A 13369-nucleotide genomic window follows, 5' to 3' on the forward strand; every position below is an offset into this window, starting at 1 on the left:
GCAGGGATCAAGACCATCCCCAAGAAAAAGAAATGCAAAAAGGCAAAATGGCTGTCTGAGGAGGCCTTACAAATAGCTGTGAAAAGAAGAGAAGTGAAAAGCAAAGGAGAAAAGGAAAGATATACCCATTTAAATGCAGAGTTCCAAAGAATAGCAAGGAGAGATAAGAAAGCCTTCCTCAGTGATCAGTGCAAAGGAATAGAGGAAAACAACAGAATGGGAAAGACTAGAGATCTCCTCAGGAAAATTAGAGATACCAAGGGAACATTTCATGCAAAGATGGGCTCAATAAAGGACAGAAATGGTATGGACCTAACAGAAGCAGAAGATATTAAGAAGAGGTGGCAAGAATGCACAGAACTATACAAAAAAGATCTTCATGACCCAGATAATCACGATGGCATGATCACTCACCTAGAGCCAGACATCCTGGAATGTGAAGTCAAGTGGGCCTTAGGAAGCATCACTGTGAACAAAACTAGTGGAGGTGATGGAATTCCAGTTGAGCAATTTCAAATCCTAAAAGATGATGCTGTGAAAGTGCTGCACTCAATATGCCAGCAAATTTGAAAAACTCAGCAATGGCCACAGGACTGGAAAAGGTCAGTTTTCATTCCAATCCCAAAGAAAGGTAATGCCAAAGAATGTTCAAACTACTTCACAATTGCACCTATCTCACACACTAGTAAAGTAATGCTCAAAATTCTCCAAGCCAGGCTTCAACAGCATGTGAACCATGAACTTCCAGATATTCAAGCTGGATTTAGAAAAGGCAGAGGAACCAGAGATCAAATTGCCAACATCCTTTGGATCATCGAAAAAGATAGAGTTCCAGAAAAACATCTACTTTTGCTTTATTGACTATGTCAAAGCCTTTGACTGTGTGGATCACAACAAACTATGAAATATTCTTCAAGAGATGGGAATATCAGACCACCTGACCTGCCTCTTAAGAAATCTGTATGCAGGTCAGGAAGCAACAGTTAGAACTAGACATGGAACAACAGACTGGTTCCAAATCGGGAAAGGAGTATGTCAAGGCTGTATATTGTCACCCTGCTTATTTAACTTATATGCAGAGTACATCATGAGAAACACTGGGCTGGATGAAGCACAAGCTGGAATCATTGCCATGAGAAATATCAATAACCTCAGATATGCAGATGACACCACTCTTATGGCAGAAAGTGAAGAAGAACTAAAGAGCCTCTTGATGAAAGTGAAAGAGGAGAGTGAAAAAGTTGGCTTAAAACTCAACATTCAGAAAACGAAGATCATGGCATCCTGTCCCATCACTTCATGGCAAATAGATGGGGAAACAGAGGAAACAGTGACAGACTTTTTTGGGGGGCGGGGGGGGGGGGCTCCAAAATGACTGCAGATGGTGATTGCAGCCATGAAATTAAAAGACACTTGCTCCATGGAAGAAAAGTTATGACCACCCTAGACAGCATATTAAAAAGCAGAGGCATTACTTTGCCAACAGAGGTCTGTCTAATCAAAGCTATGGTTTTTCCAGTAGTCATGTATGGATGTGAGAGTTGGACTATAAAGAAAGCTGAGCGCCAAAGAATTGATGCTTTTGAACTGTGGTGTTAGAGAAGACTCTTGAGAGTCCCTTGGACAGCACAGAGATCCAATCAGTCCATCCTAAAGGAGATCAGTCCTGAATATTCATTGGAAGGACTAATGCTGAAACTGAAACTCCAGTACTTTGGCTACCTGATGCGAAGAACTGACTCATTTGAAAAGACCCTGATGCTGGGAAGGATTGAAGGCAGGAGGAGAAGGGGACAACAGAGGATGAGATGATTGGATGGCATCACCGACTCTGTGGACATGAGTTTGAGTGAACTCTCGGAGTTGGTGATGGACAAGGAGGTGTGGCGTGCTGCAGTCCATGGGGTCACAATGAGTTTTACACGACTGAGTGACTGACCTGAACTGAACTGAGCATTGTCCCACTTCAGCTTTCAATAGGAATCCCTTTCCTGAAATCCCCAGTCTTTATGTCTTTTTTAATTTAGGTTTTAGAATTTGCCTCTCCCTTAAAAAAATTAAGTATGACTTGACATGGATTGCATTATATTTTGTCCTTAAAAACCAGTAATGATGCGGTCAGTGCCTTTTTGCACTGTGTAGTCTTGTGGTTGTGGGTCTTCCTTCCTCAACTGTGGAGATAGAGTGCCCTCTGGTGGATGTATCAGGTGATGTTTCTCTGTGACTTCACCTACCCCAAGTTTGGGAGAATCTAGCAAAGGTGGCTTGGAGAAGGAAATGGCAACCCACTCCGAGGTTCTTGCCTGGAGAATCCCAGGGACGGGGGAACCTGGTGGGTGCCGTCTCTGGGGTCGCACAGAGTCGGACACGAATGAGGAGACGCAGCAGCAGCAGCAGCAGCGGTGGCTGCCCATCTCCTAGGAGTTTTTCCGCCGGAAATCACACTGGTGAGCGTTCAAATAGCACTGTCAGGCCATTACTGGTTTTCAAAACTGCATTAACTTAATTGAAGTAGACCCTTGAAGTACAGAATGTTGGAATGATAATTAGGATGTTTTCCTTATATAATTTCCTAGCTTTTGAGAATATTTAACCCTATATTTTTATCTTAACTACTTTTATTACTTCAGCTGATACAGATAATTTATAGTCTGGCACTGTTGAAATTGTGGTTTTCTCTGTATTATATTTAATGTAGCATTTAAAATACATGTTACTATTGCTGATTTAATCTGTAACTAGTTCTCTGTTTGTGTGTGCTGTAACATATATCTTTTATTGACTTACTGATTGCAAAAGAAAGAGCAGGAATAAGGTTTCTCTTTCCATTAATTCCTTTGGATAGGTTACATCATATATTACAGCACGGATGTGAATGCAGAGATACACGACTGGGTTATTGAGCCTGTTGTGGGAAACAGGCTGACTCACCAGATACAAGAATTAACACTTGACACACCATACTACTTCAAAATCCAAGCCCGGAACTCAAAGGGCATGGGGCCCATGTCTGAAGCTGTCCAGTTCAGAACACCCAAAGGTAAAGGCCCCCAAACAGTGTTCCATTGTGTGTCTCTTGAGTGGGATTATGCGTGTACATGTCACTTTAGCATGTAGAGACTGTGGATGATACAGGAAATCCTAATGATGTGGTTATGAGCCACAGTGTGGGCATTTATCTAAAAATGATGCTACCCCCAGACCACCAGATCAGTGCTCCCTAGGTTACTGACCTAAACATATCATTGACAAGGGAACTCTGACTCCAGGCTGCTCGAGGCAGATGAACTGCTGTGATCTAAACCAGTCAGATCAGATGGGATTCTCTTGGTTCCCAGACAGAGTAGTAGCGTGTTATTGTGATGGATGATTCTCTTTCAACACATGCAGGCTCTTAATGTGAAAGTCTTGTTCACTGACCTTTGTAGAGAGAAAGAGACAAAAGGGGCCCTCTAAAGAAGACTCTAGGTAAGAAAGTGACAGTAAAATATTGAACCAGGTGAGCTTAGGAAGTAAAAGTAAGTTGGGAGCTGAGTCTGTGGAAATATGGAAAAACATATATGGATTTCTTTTCTGTTAGCATGAAAAAGAAGACTCAAGGTGCTTGGAAGTTCTCGGGGTTTTAATTTTTTCCTTTAAGGATTCTGCTGTCCCATCTTCAAAGCTTGTGATCCTTGCTCTTGTTTTTTCCTTCCCTTGTGCTTGGCCTGCTAGCGGACTCCTCTGATAAAATGGCTAATGATCAAGGTAAATGAGTAGCTGGCCTCTTTCCTTTCCTCTCTTTTGTGACCTGTTACTAGCTTTTTGTTGTTTTTGTTTTTTCCTGAAAATCAGTATCAGTACTGTGTGTTAAAAGTCACATATTTATTGGCCAAAGTAGAGTTGAGTCCATATTTGTGGCACTTGGGGTATCTGAAAAGCTGGAGAATCTACTTAGGAGCTAAACAGACTGGCAGGGAAAAAAACTGGGTTGGACTTCTACAGATGTGAGGAGATAGTCCTTAAATGTGAGTCAGAGTATCCTTGGTGCTAAGATACTAAAATTCTGTGATACAGATAGGGATTTGGGCCATAATGAGAACAAGCACACCAGTTTGTCATATTTGTAGCATCTAGAGTTTTATTGATGTCTCTAAATGAAAAGTTTAATCAAATTCAATTGAATACCCTTTTTTCCTCCCTCAACAGAGAATATACAAATGTACCCTCCTGAATTGTATGATTATCTTTCACAAAATTACGGCTCTCCATTCTCTTGTTGCAGGCTTAATTCAGGGCTCTTTTACCACTTCTTAAATATATTTGCTAATTTTATAAGAGGATAGAGACAGTGTACAATGGAAGTTTAGGAAGTATGGGCCTCAGTGTCACCATTCTGGAAATTATCTGTCAGCATAGTCTCTTCACTGCAGTCGCTGTGGTGGAGAGTTAAACTATACTTTGTGATTTTCATCTCTGGGAAGTCAGCTAAAGTTGGTTATCTGTTTTCTATAGCAGGAGCAGTTAAAGTAAATTGGATGGTTTCTTTTATTCTTTAATAGTAGTTTTTAGAAATACAAAGTCTTTGGATCTTGGTTAATGGCAAGGAAGATTCAGAGTTTGAGGTTTCAAGTTTTGGGGATTTGGAAATGTGTTTGCATTCAATGAGTCTTTTGTTCTATGTTGGGAAAACTGCAAACATGCCCGTGTGTGTGTGTGTGTGTGTGTGTGTGTGTGTGTGTGTGTGTGTAAAGCACCCTGATCATGGTAGAACCTTTGCCTTAAGCATGAAAATAGAACAGTAACAACACTGACTGTGTACAGAGTATATATGTGCTATTTTCTTCCCTCACTTCACCCCATGAGCCAGGCTGCAGTTCTCAGCTATACCACCCCTTTGGTATTTACAATTCTTTGCCCATATTTATTTTGGTATTTGGCTAATCCTTGGATTTCTTGTTCGTAAGTTAAATGTAAGAGGAAAACATTAAACATAGGAGGAAAACATAGGAGTTAAGCCAGTTGGTTTGTTGGCAAAGTGTTCATTGGTAATTATTTATGTAATGTGTTACTCTGAGTAGTTTGGCTTAAATTTGGGCTGCCTGACAAAGACGTACCTTAACTATGAAGAGCCTTACATGGGTCGTGTCATCTCTACCAGCTTATCATAGTGAAAAGAACAGGTGGAATCTTGACACGTGGTGTGTACTGTTTGGGAGGATTGGTGACAGTGGAAGTGAAGTTAAGTGATAGGTGCGGACAGTGACAAAGGTTTGAGGACTGTGAGTTAAAAATTCTAGACTACGCCCCTTACATACCCAGGAACTTCTGTTACCTTTGGGGACTTTGAGCTTCTGGAAACCTAGAAAGTAGATTTGTTTTTTTCATTTCTAGATTTATTCTGTTAAATGAACTATACATAGAAACCTTCAGACTTTAATTTCTTCCATTTCCTCCAAGGCTGATAATTTAATAGAAGTACTTGATATTATCTATAATGTTTTACAGCAACACATCTTGTTTATGCATTTCTAGTCAAGCTTTATTCATAGAAATAACTCTTAATTTATAAGCATTTCCTGAAGCTTCATGCTCTCTGCGGAGTGTAAGATGAGATTCTTCCCCAAAGATTTATTTAGTAGTTAATATTTATAAAACATTTACTTTGTGTCAGGCATTATTCAAAACATTTTATGGGATTAAATTTCTAATTAATCCTCACAACCCTTTCGTGAAGCAGGTGCCATTATGATCCCTGCTTTACAATGAGGAAACCAAGACCCCAAAATAGTAGCTAAATAACTTGCCCAAAGTCCAACATTTAGTGCCTGATGGTGCTGGTCTGCCAGCACAAGCAGTCTGTTGAGCTGGGTGAACCAAGGATCAGCTTTCCCTACAGTTCCTGCAGACCTCTTCAAGAGAAGTCTGAGACTGCCTTCCAGGCCCAGGTGTTTTCTGAGGCCTGCATATGAGTGAAGTCGCTCAGTCATGTCCGATTCTTTGCGACCCCACGGACTGTAGCCTACCAGGTTCCTCCTTCCGTGGGATTTTCCAGGCAAAAATACTGGAGTGGGTTGCCATTTCCTTCTCCAGGAGGTCTTCCCAACCCAGGGATTGAACCAGGTCTCCCGCATTGTAGGCAGACGCTTTCCCATCTGAGCCACCAGGGAAGTCGAGCTTATGAGGTGGTCCCAAGCTCAAGGTCAGCAGCCTCACTTCTTATGTTCCATGATGACGGAGTAGGAGACAGTGTCTTTGTGAGCAACCAGAGGGGAGACTTTGGTTTTTTAATCTCTGGGTGTTTAGGTTGACTGAGCAGAAACTGAGAACCTAATCTGAACCTCTGCTTGCCTTCCTGCTCCCTCTTAAGGTAACTCTATATTTAGAAAGGCAGCTTCCTATTTTGAGAAAAGAATCCAAACACTACTGACACCTGCTCAGCCAGATCAAGCCAGTCCCTCGGAAGAACCCGTTTCTTTAATGGTCCCCTCGGTTCGTTTTCCACCAGAAGCTGCTTTTGCCCTAAGTGCTCTGAGCAGTTTTTCAGCAGCTGTTTCTTGGGCTAGAGAAACCTTAACAGCAAGGGACAGCCTTGTTATACCCTGGATACAGCCATGGAACAGGAGTGTCAGCCTTTCAGATGCCTCATTGCATAGAAAGCTCTACCTTAGTTTGTTTTGCATAAATAGGCTGCATTTTCCCCTGTTGTGTGTACGTGCTACTTCCTTTTCTTATGGACAGCGTAGACTGAAAATACATTTTTTTTTTTTTTTTATAGAAAACACTCACTAGCTGTGAAGTAGACTGGTCACACCAATGGAGTGGGTTGTTACTGACATGATTTCTTCTTCTTCAGCCTCGGGGTCTGCAGGGAAAGGAAGCCGGCTGCCAGACCTGGGATCCGACTACAAACCTCCAATGAGCGGTAAAGCCCTTCCTCTGGCTTTATTTGGCTTCCTGTGGGCACAGTGCAGTTCTGCTTGAAATCTTGAAATGTTTCTTGCAGCTCCTGTGCTGTGAATTATAGCCTATTACCTATTTCTTTTTATTCGATAGAGCTGGCTTTAGGCATTTTCTGGCAAATGTTTGCCAAATTACTGTAGACCCATTTATTATAGATTCAGAAATAAAATTGTTTCCCTGCGTATAAACTTAAAATGATTCTAAACAAACAGTCTTCTCATTGCCCACTGCCTATTTTCAAAATAATTAGAACCTTACTTTAAAAAATAAACCCTCTGGTGGAATTAGCTATCATCTAAAACGAGCCTGAGAGATGCTTTGGAATCATTCATTTCTCTCCACACTGTTTACTGCGGTGCTCTTAGTTTGGGAATTCTAAAAAATTATATTCCCTCTCTCCTAGCCATCCTAAGAGCTGGTGCCTTCTAATTACTTAAATGGTGACACCTGCTTCTCTATACAACGTCACCATATGGAAGTTACTTTCGCACGTGAAATCATTTTATTGTGATAACATTGTGAGGGAGGGAGAACAGGTATCATTATTCCCATGTTTTACATTAAGAGACTCAGGGGAGAAGTAATGTGCCTGGACCTATCCACTTATTATAGAAGCCCTAGAATCAAAACCCGGGGCTTCCATCTTCATATTGTGCCTTTTCTGCTGTCACTCACAGCCTTCCTAGATCAGATGTGGGAATCCAGGATGGTAAAATGTCCACAAAGGTAGTTCCTAGAAGTGAACCATACTGTCTCCTCATGAGAAACACATGGAAGAGAAAAGAAAAAGAGTTTCTAGTCCTCCAGAAACTCCTGGTCTAATTATGGAAATAAAATGGTCTCTTAATCTCCAGCTATCAATTTAAATAAAAAGTATTGCCCAGACTTCAGTGAAATTGGCCACTTCTTTGGAGAGCCAGACAAACTTGCTTGCTTCAAGAAATTTTTAGGCTGTGATTTCTAGGACTTTATGAGTTTCTCCTCCTGGAAGGCATATGTTACATTTATGTGCTGTCCACCCGACTGTGAGAAAAGCAGTTACTTCTTTGTCTTTTCTTTTGTTTATGCATTCATTCATTTATTCACACATATTTCTAAAGGTTTAGGTGCTATGTAACAGACTGTAGAAGCAGGGGGAGTATGTAACAAGCTATCTGACAGAGAGAAGAGAAAGCTTTCTAGAAGACATCTCTGACCCAGATTTTAAAAGGCATAGAGAAAATTACTGAATGTCTAGGAGGGGGTCAAACATTTCTAGGATGCAATGCAATAAGAACATGTATGAAGCATGGCAATTTAAAACAGCCTGCTTGGAACTTCCTTGGCGGTTAAGACTGCACCTTCCGAAACCAGATCTGAAAGAGACACGTGCACCCCAATGTTCATCGCAGCACTGTTTATAATAGCCAGGACATGGAAGCAACCCAGATGCCCATCAGCAAACGAATGGATGAGGAAGCTGTGGTACATATACACCATGGAATATTACTCAGCCATTAAAAAGAATTCATTTGAATCAGTTCTAATGAGATGGATGAAACTGGAGCCCATTATACAGAGCGAAGTAAGCCAGAAAGATAAAGACCATTACAGTATACTAACACATATATGTGGACTTTAGAAAGATCGTAATGAGAACCCTATATGCAAAACAGAAAAAGAGACTCAGATGTATAGAACAGACTTGTGGACTCTGGGAGAAGGCGAGGGTGGGATGTTTCAAGAGAACAGCATTGAAACATGTATATTATCTAGGGTGAAACAGATCACCAGCCCAGGTTGGGTGCATGAGACAAGTGCTCGGGCCTGGTGGACTGGGAAGACCCAGAGGGATCGGGTGGAGAGGGAGGTGGGAGGGGGGACTGGGATGGCGAATACATGTAAATCCATGGCTAATTCATTTCAATGTATGACAAAAACCACTGCAATGTTGTAAAGTAATTAGCCTCCAACTAATAAAAATAAATGGAAAAAAAAAAAAAAGAAAAACATATTCTAAATTAAAAAAAAAAAAAAAAAAGACTGCACCTTCCAATGCAGGGATGCAGTTTTGATTCCTGGTCAGGGAACTAAGATCCCACATTCCTCACAACCAAAAAAAAAAAAAAAAACACCAAAGCATGAAACAATATTGTAACAAGTTCAATAAAGACTTTTAAAATGGTCCAAATTTAAAAAAAAAACCAAAAACACACTTTAAAACAGCCTGCTTTCTCCAGGGACCACACTGCCAAGAAACAGAATAGGCTCAGGTTAGAAAAGGTAGGTTAAAAAAAAAAAAAGGTAGGTTAAAACCGACCTGTCAAAAGCTCAGGTGCTGATGCTAAGAAATGTGAGCTTCCTCATGTAAGTAACATATGTGAGATGTCTGATACTACTGGTAAACGGTGACTTCCCACATACTGAGTATCTGCTGTTACCCTGATGACAGTGGAGAATGAGTTGGGTGCCAAGAGTAGAAAGTCAAAAAAGAGTGGTTAGGAAGCTGCTGCAATAGCCCAAGTGAGGCTTAATATCCCTAGGAGGAAGGTCTAGGGTCCCATTTGCAGCTCACTCTTACTCTAGTTCCGAAGACAGCCTTTGGCCGACTCAGAAGGTAGAGGTCCTTTGTAGTTAATTGAGAATTTGTCTCTGTGGAATGCAGGAAAGAACTGCCTCCCACAGCCCTGCTCCCTGCCTCTGATGCACAGCGCCTGCTCTACCGCTTGCCCCACCCACTAGCTCAGTACTACTGTTAATAATGGTTTTATGGAGATCCCTAATTTGGTCTCATTGTATTGGCTCCCAGTTCCATAGTCTTTCCCAAATATAAAAATGTTTTTTTATTGAAGGTCATTATATCCAGTTTAAGTTGTCTGTCTGCTGATCTCCTTCTCTGAAATAGATAGAAGTGATTCAACCAAATGTAGAAGAATAAGCTCTTAAACTTTCACAATTAGCCCAGCTTCAGCACTGTGCTTGGATGTAGCCTATAAAATCATAGAATAAGAAGCAGAAGGTCAGCTAATCCACTGTTAATGGGAGTCCCACAGTAAATGTAGTTTGAATTAGATCATGAGTTTATAAACCAGGTTGTATATAAAAATCACTTTAGGAGCCTTCCTAAGAACATTGGTTCCCAGGCCACACGTTCCTGGTAGAAATTTCCACAGCATCCCAGACATGTAGGATGGCTCTTTATAAGTACTTCTGGTGACTAAACACTCATTACTTAGCAAAGCAGCTCATCCCGTTATTGTACAGCTTTGATTATTAAGGCAATAAGAGAGAGTGGCTGGAAGAAAAGATGGCAGATATCCATGGTGGTTAAATCTGTGTTGTAGGATTTCCCATATTTTACAGTATGAGCATGCATAACTTTTGTAATGAGGTGGGAAGCAAAGTACAATGTTTCAGGAAGTGGAAGAGCAAGACTAAGAATAGAGCAGGATTACAAACAGCCTTGTAAAAAAAAAAAAGCTGAACCTCACCCAATGAGCATGGAGCAACACTAATAGGAAGAAGATCTGTTTCCTCAAGGTCCTAAATGATCTCGCCTCTGCACATCTCTCCAGCCTCATATCCATCTTTTTTTCTGCTCACATCATTCCCTCTAACTTTGGATATCTCTCTTTGCTTCAGCAACACTGGCTGCCTTTATCTCCCTTGAACGTGCTGAGCTCATTCCTGTCTCAGGATCCTCCCACTAGCTGTTCCCCCTTCTCTGAAATGTTCTTCCTTCGGGTCTTTGTATGGTAGGATCATTCAAATCTCAGCCCAAATGCCATCTCCTCAGAGAAGCTTTTCCCAACCACTTAATATAAACTCGCCACCCAGTCCTTCTGTACCATATCCCCTCCTTTTATATTTTCATGGCACTTACTATAAACTAATAATTTATCTGTTTATTGTCTGCCCCCGCTCCTGTCCTAGCATCTGCACCTTTGTTGTTCACTGTTGCATCCTGGGTACCTAGAACAATACCTGGCACATTGTAACCACGCAGTAAATATTTGTCAGATTAATGCATATGTACAGACCTTTGTTTTCCTGAAACTGAATAAGAAAATTAACTCTGCACAGACTGTGTTTATAAAAACAGACTTTATGATTCAAGTAGTTTTTTGACCGCATCCCAATGCTATATGTTGGGGAAAAAAAACTTTCGTTTTCTATGAGTGTGCATTTTTTAAAAGTTTTGAAAGTCAGAAAACTTAAAGTGATTTACAAATGGTGCTTTATAAGATGAGTTTATATATAAGACACCAGGGGACAGACTCCCTTACTGGTCCAAGCTTAGTGTTCAGTACAATCGGAGAAACTTCTATTGAACACCAGCTTTGTGCCAGGTACACCCAGGGCAGAAACTCAGCTTCCATCATCTAGAGGAGACGGCTGTATCCATGAGGCATTTTTATAGAATGCACAGTGATGACCACTTTTATAAAGAAGCTCACAGAAGTTATCTATGCTCACGTGAAGGTTCTGCAGCCTGTTTGTATGCGCCTTCAGAATTCTGCCACACTAACAAGTGTACCATTTTCCCTTCCCAGGCAGTAACAGCCCTCATGGAAGCCCCACCTCTCCTCTAGACAGTAACATGCTGCTGGTCATCATCGTTTCCGTTGGCGTCATCACCATCGTGGTGGTCGTGATCATCGCTGTTTTCTGCACCCGGCGGACTACCTCTCACCAGAAAAAGTAAGGAGCCCCACGTGTAGCCCATACTTTTTTGTATGTATTCTTTGCTTCTGTGTGACCTCTGTGTCTGGAGTTGTACACAGAGTTAAAATATGAAATACATGAAAAGCAACGTTTTAAATATTTTTAAAGGAAATGCAGAATGATTCCTCTTGTTAAATATGTGTCCTTCTGAGTTCTGGCAGGGAAGCGGGGCGCCCTCAAGATGGGTGAAGGGGGCTTTAGTGAAGGGACCATTTACAGCATCCAGGGTGAAGTTAGCATTAGGCAGCAGTATTCAAGGGCCAGCCACAGTGACAGGCAAGTGTTATCCTTAGAAAGGTGAGAGCTTTTTCTGAAGCAGAGAGAGCTGTTTTCAGAGATCTGAAGCAGCAGGAGAGGACTTGCAACAGGAACCATGTATGGTGGTAGGAATGTAACTACTGCCATCCTCTAGCCCAGCAGGGATGGGGCAGAAGAGAAAATACCTCCCACTCTCCAGTCTCTTGTCTGTGCCTTCTCCTGGCCACACTGAACTGGAAGGGCAGAGTTGCCAAGTAGATATAGTTCATTTAACTCAGCCTCTGAAGTCACAAGACCAAGTGCACAGAATCAATCTGGGAGAGGAAAGTAGATGATGTACAGCTTTGTCGGGAGCCCCTTTGGAGGACTGTCTGTCTCTGGGCTCTCAGTGAATCAGATACACAGGAGTCTGCGGAATTTCATGGCACAAATGCCAGCTGAGATGGAAGGATACCATAGACCTCTAGTTCTAAGTTTAAGAGTATTTTTAAAGATGTGCTCCCAAAGGCTCAGCTGGTAAAGAATCCGCCTGCAATGCAGGAGACGTGGGTTTGATCCCTGGGTTAGGAAGATTCCCTGGAGAAGGGAAGGGCTACCCACTCCAGTATTCTGGCCTGGAGAATTCCATGGACTATATAAGTCCATGGGGTCGCAAAGAGTCAGGCATGACTGAGTGACTTTCACTCACCAAAAGTAGCAGTTGAGGTTGGGACCACAGGAGGCAGAGTTGGTTGGAGGTGTGATGGAGAGATGTATTGATTAAATGAATGAGAAAGGATTATTTATAATCAGCATATCATATTAGCAGAGAGGTAAGGTGGCTTCTAGCCCTGAACTCACCTGGGATTTTGAGGCATGTGGCTAATTGTTTAGAGCAGATAGCACGGTGATCACCATTATGTGGTGCTTGATAACAGCCTTCACTCCTGAAGCTGAGGGAATCCTTGACCCTAGGTCACATTCTGTTCCTATCTCTGGCCAGCAAGACTGTGCCATAAAGAAAAAAAAAAAAAGGAGATTCTTGAGCAAAAACACAATATGGGTAATAGAATAACTTTAGATGCAGTATCCTAAAAGATCATAAGATGGAGGTATTGCTCCATAAAGAGAGAAAGAAATTCATGTCTGTGTGATTATGCTCACAACTGGTCTGCCCAAGGCAAGAATGCATGTATTTAATAACCATAAATCTGTTGAGGTCAAGTACAAGCTACAGTCTAACTGCTGCTAGTAATGACTTTGTCATTTTCTATAGGTTATGTGATGTTTTTAATCTTTCTTTTGCCCAAGTAAAATAGCTTTCAGCAGTTTACATTGTCACTGCCTCTTGATCACTACCACTTACAGCTTCCCCTGCCTTTCATTGTAGAAAACTGTTTTTCCCTAAAACCACTAAAATCATATTTTTCTATGCTAGAACTTTTCTACAAGCTTCTTTTTCAGCATTTCCCATTTATCTATCTTT

At 41.5% G+C, this 13369-nt stretch overlaps 1 protein-coding gene across 9 annotated transcripts in view; it reads left to right on the forward strand.

Moving 5' to 3' along the window:
* The window catches only part of NEO1 (neogenin 1), a 216935-nt gene that overhangs the window by 187447 nt on the left and 16119 nt on the right, over positions 1–13369 (forward strand). For 6 of the 9 annotated variants that reach the window (XM_070468796.1, XM_070468803.1, XM_070468805.1 and 3 more), the window contains exons 20-23: positions 2846–3040; positions 3715–3747; positions 6836–6904; positions 11475–11622. In XM_070468796.1, the coding sequence (XP_070324897.1) occupies positions 2846–3040; positions 3715–3747; positions 6836–6904; positions 11475–11622 (445 nt within the window). The remainder of the gene's footprint in view (positions 1–2845; positions 3041–3714; positions 3748–6835; positions 6905–11474; positions 11623–13369) is intronic. The other 3 variants (XM_070468797.1, XM_070468801.1, XM_070468802.1) reach the window with 1 other exon arrangement.

The sequence above is a fragment of the Odocoileus virginianus genome, chromosome 6 (genome assembly GCF_023699985.2).
Source record: "Odocoileus virginianus isolate 20LAN1187 ecotype Illinois chromosome 6, Ovbor_1.2, whole genome shotgun sequence".
NCBI classification, from domain to species: Eukaryota; Metazoa; Chordata; class Mammalia; order Artiodactyla; family Cervidae; genus Odocoileus; species Odocoileus virginianus.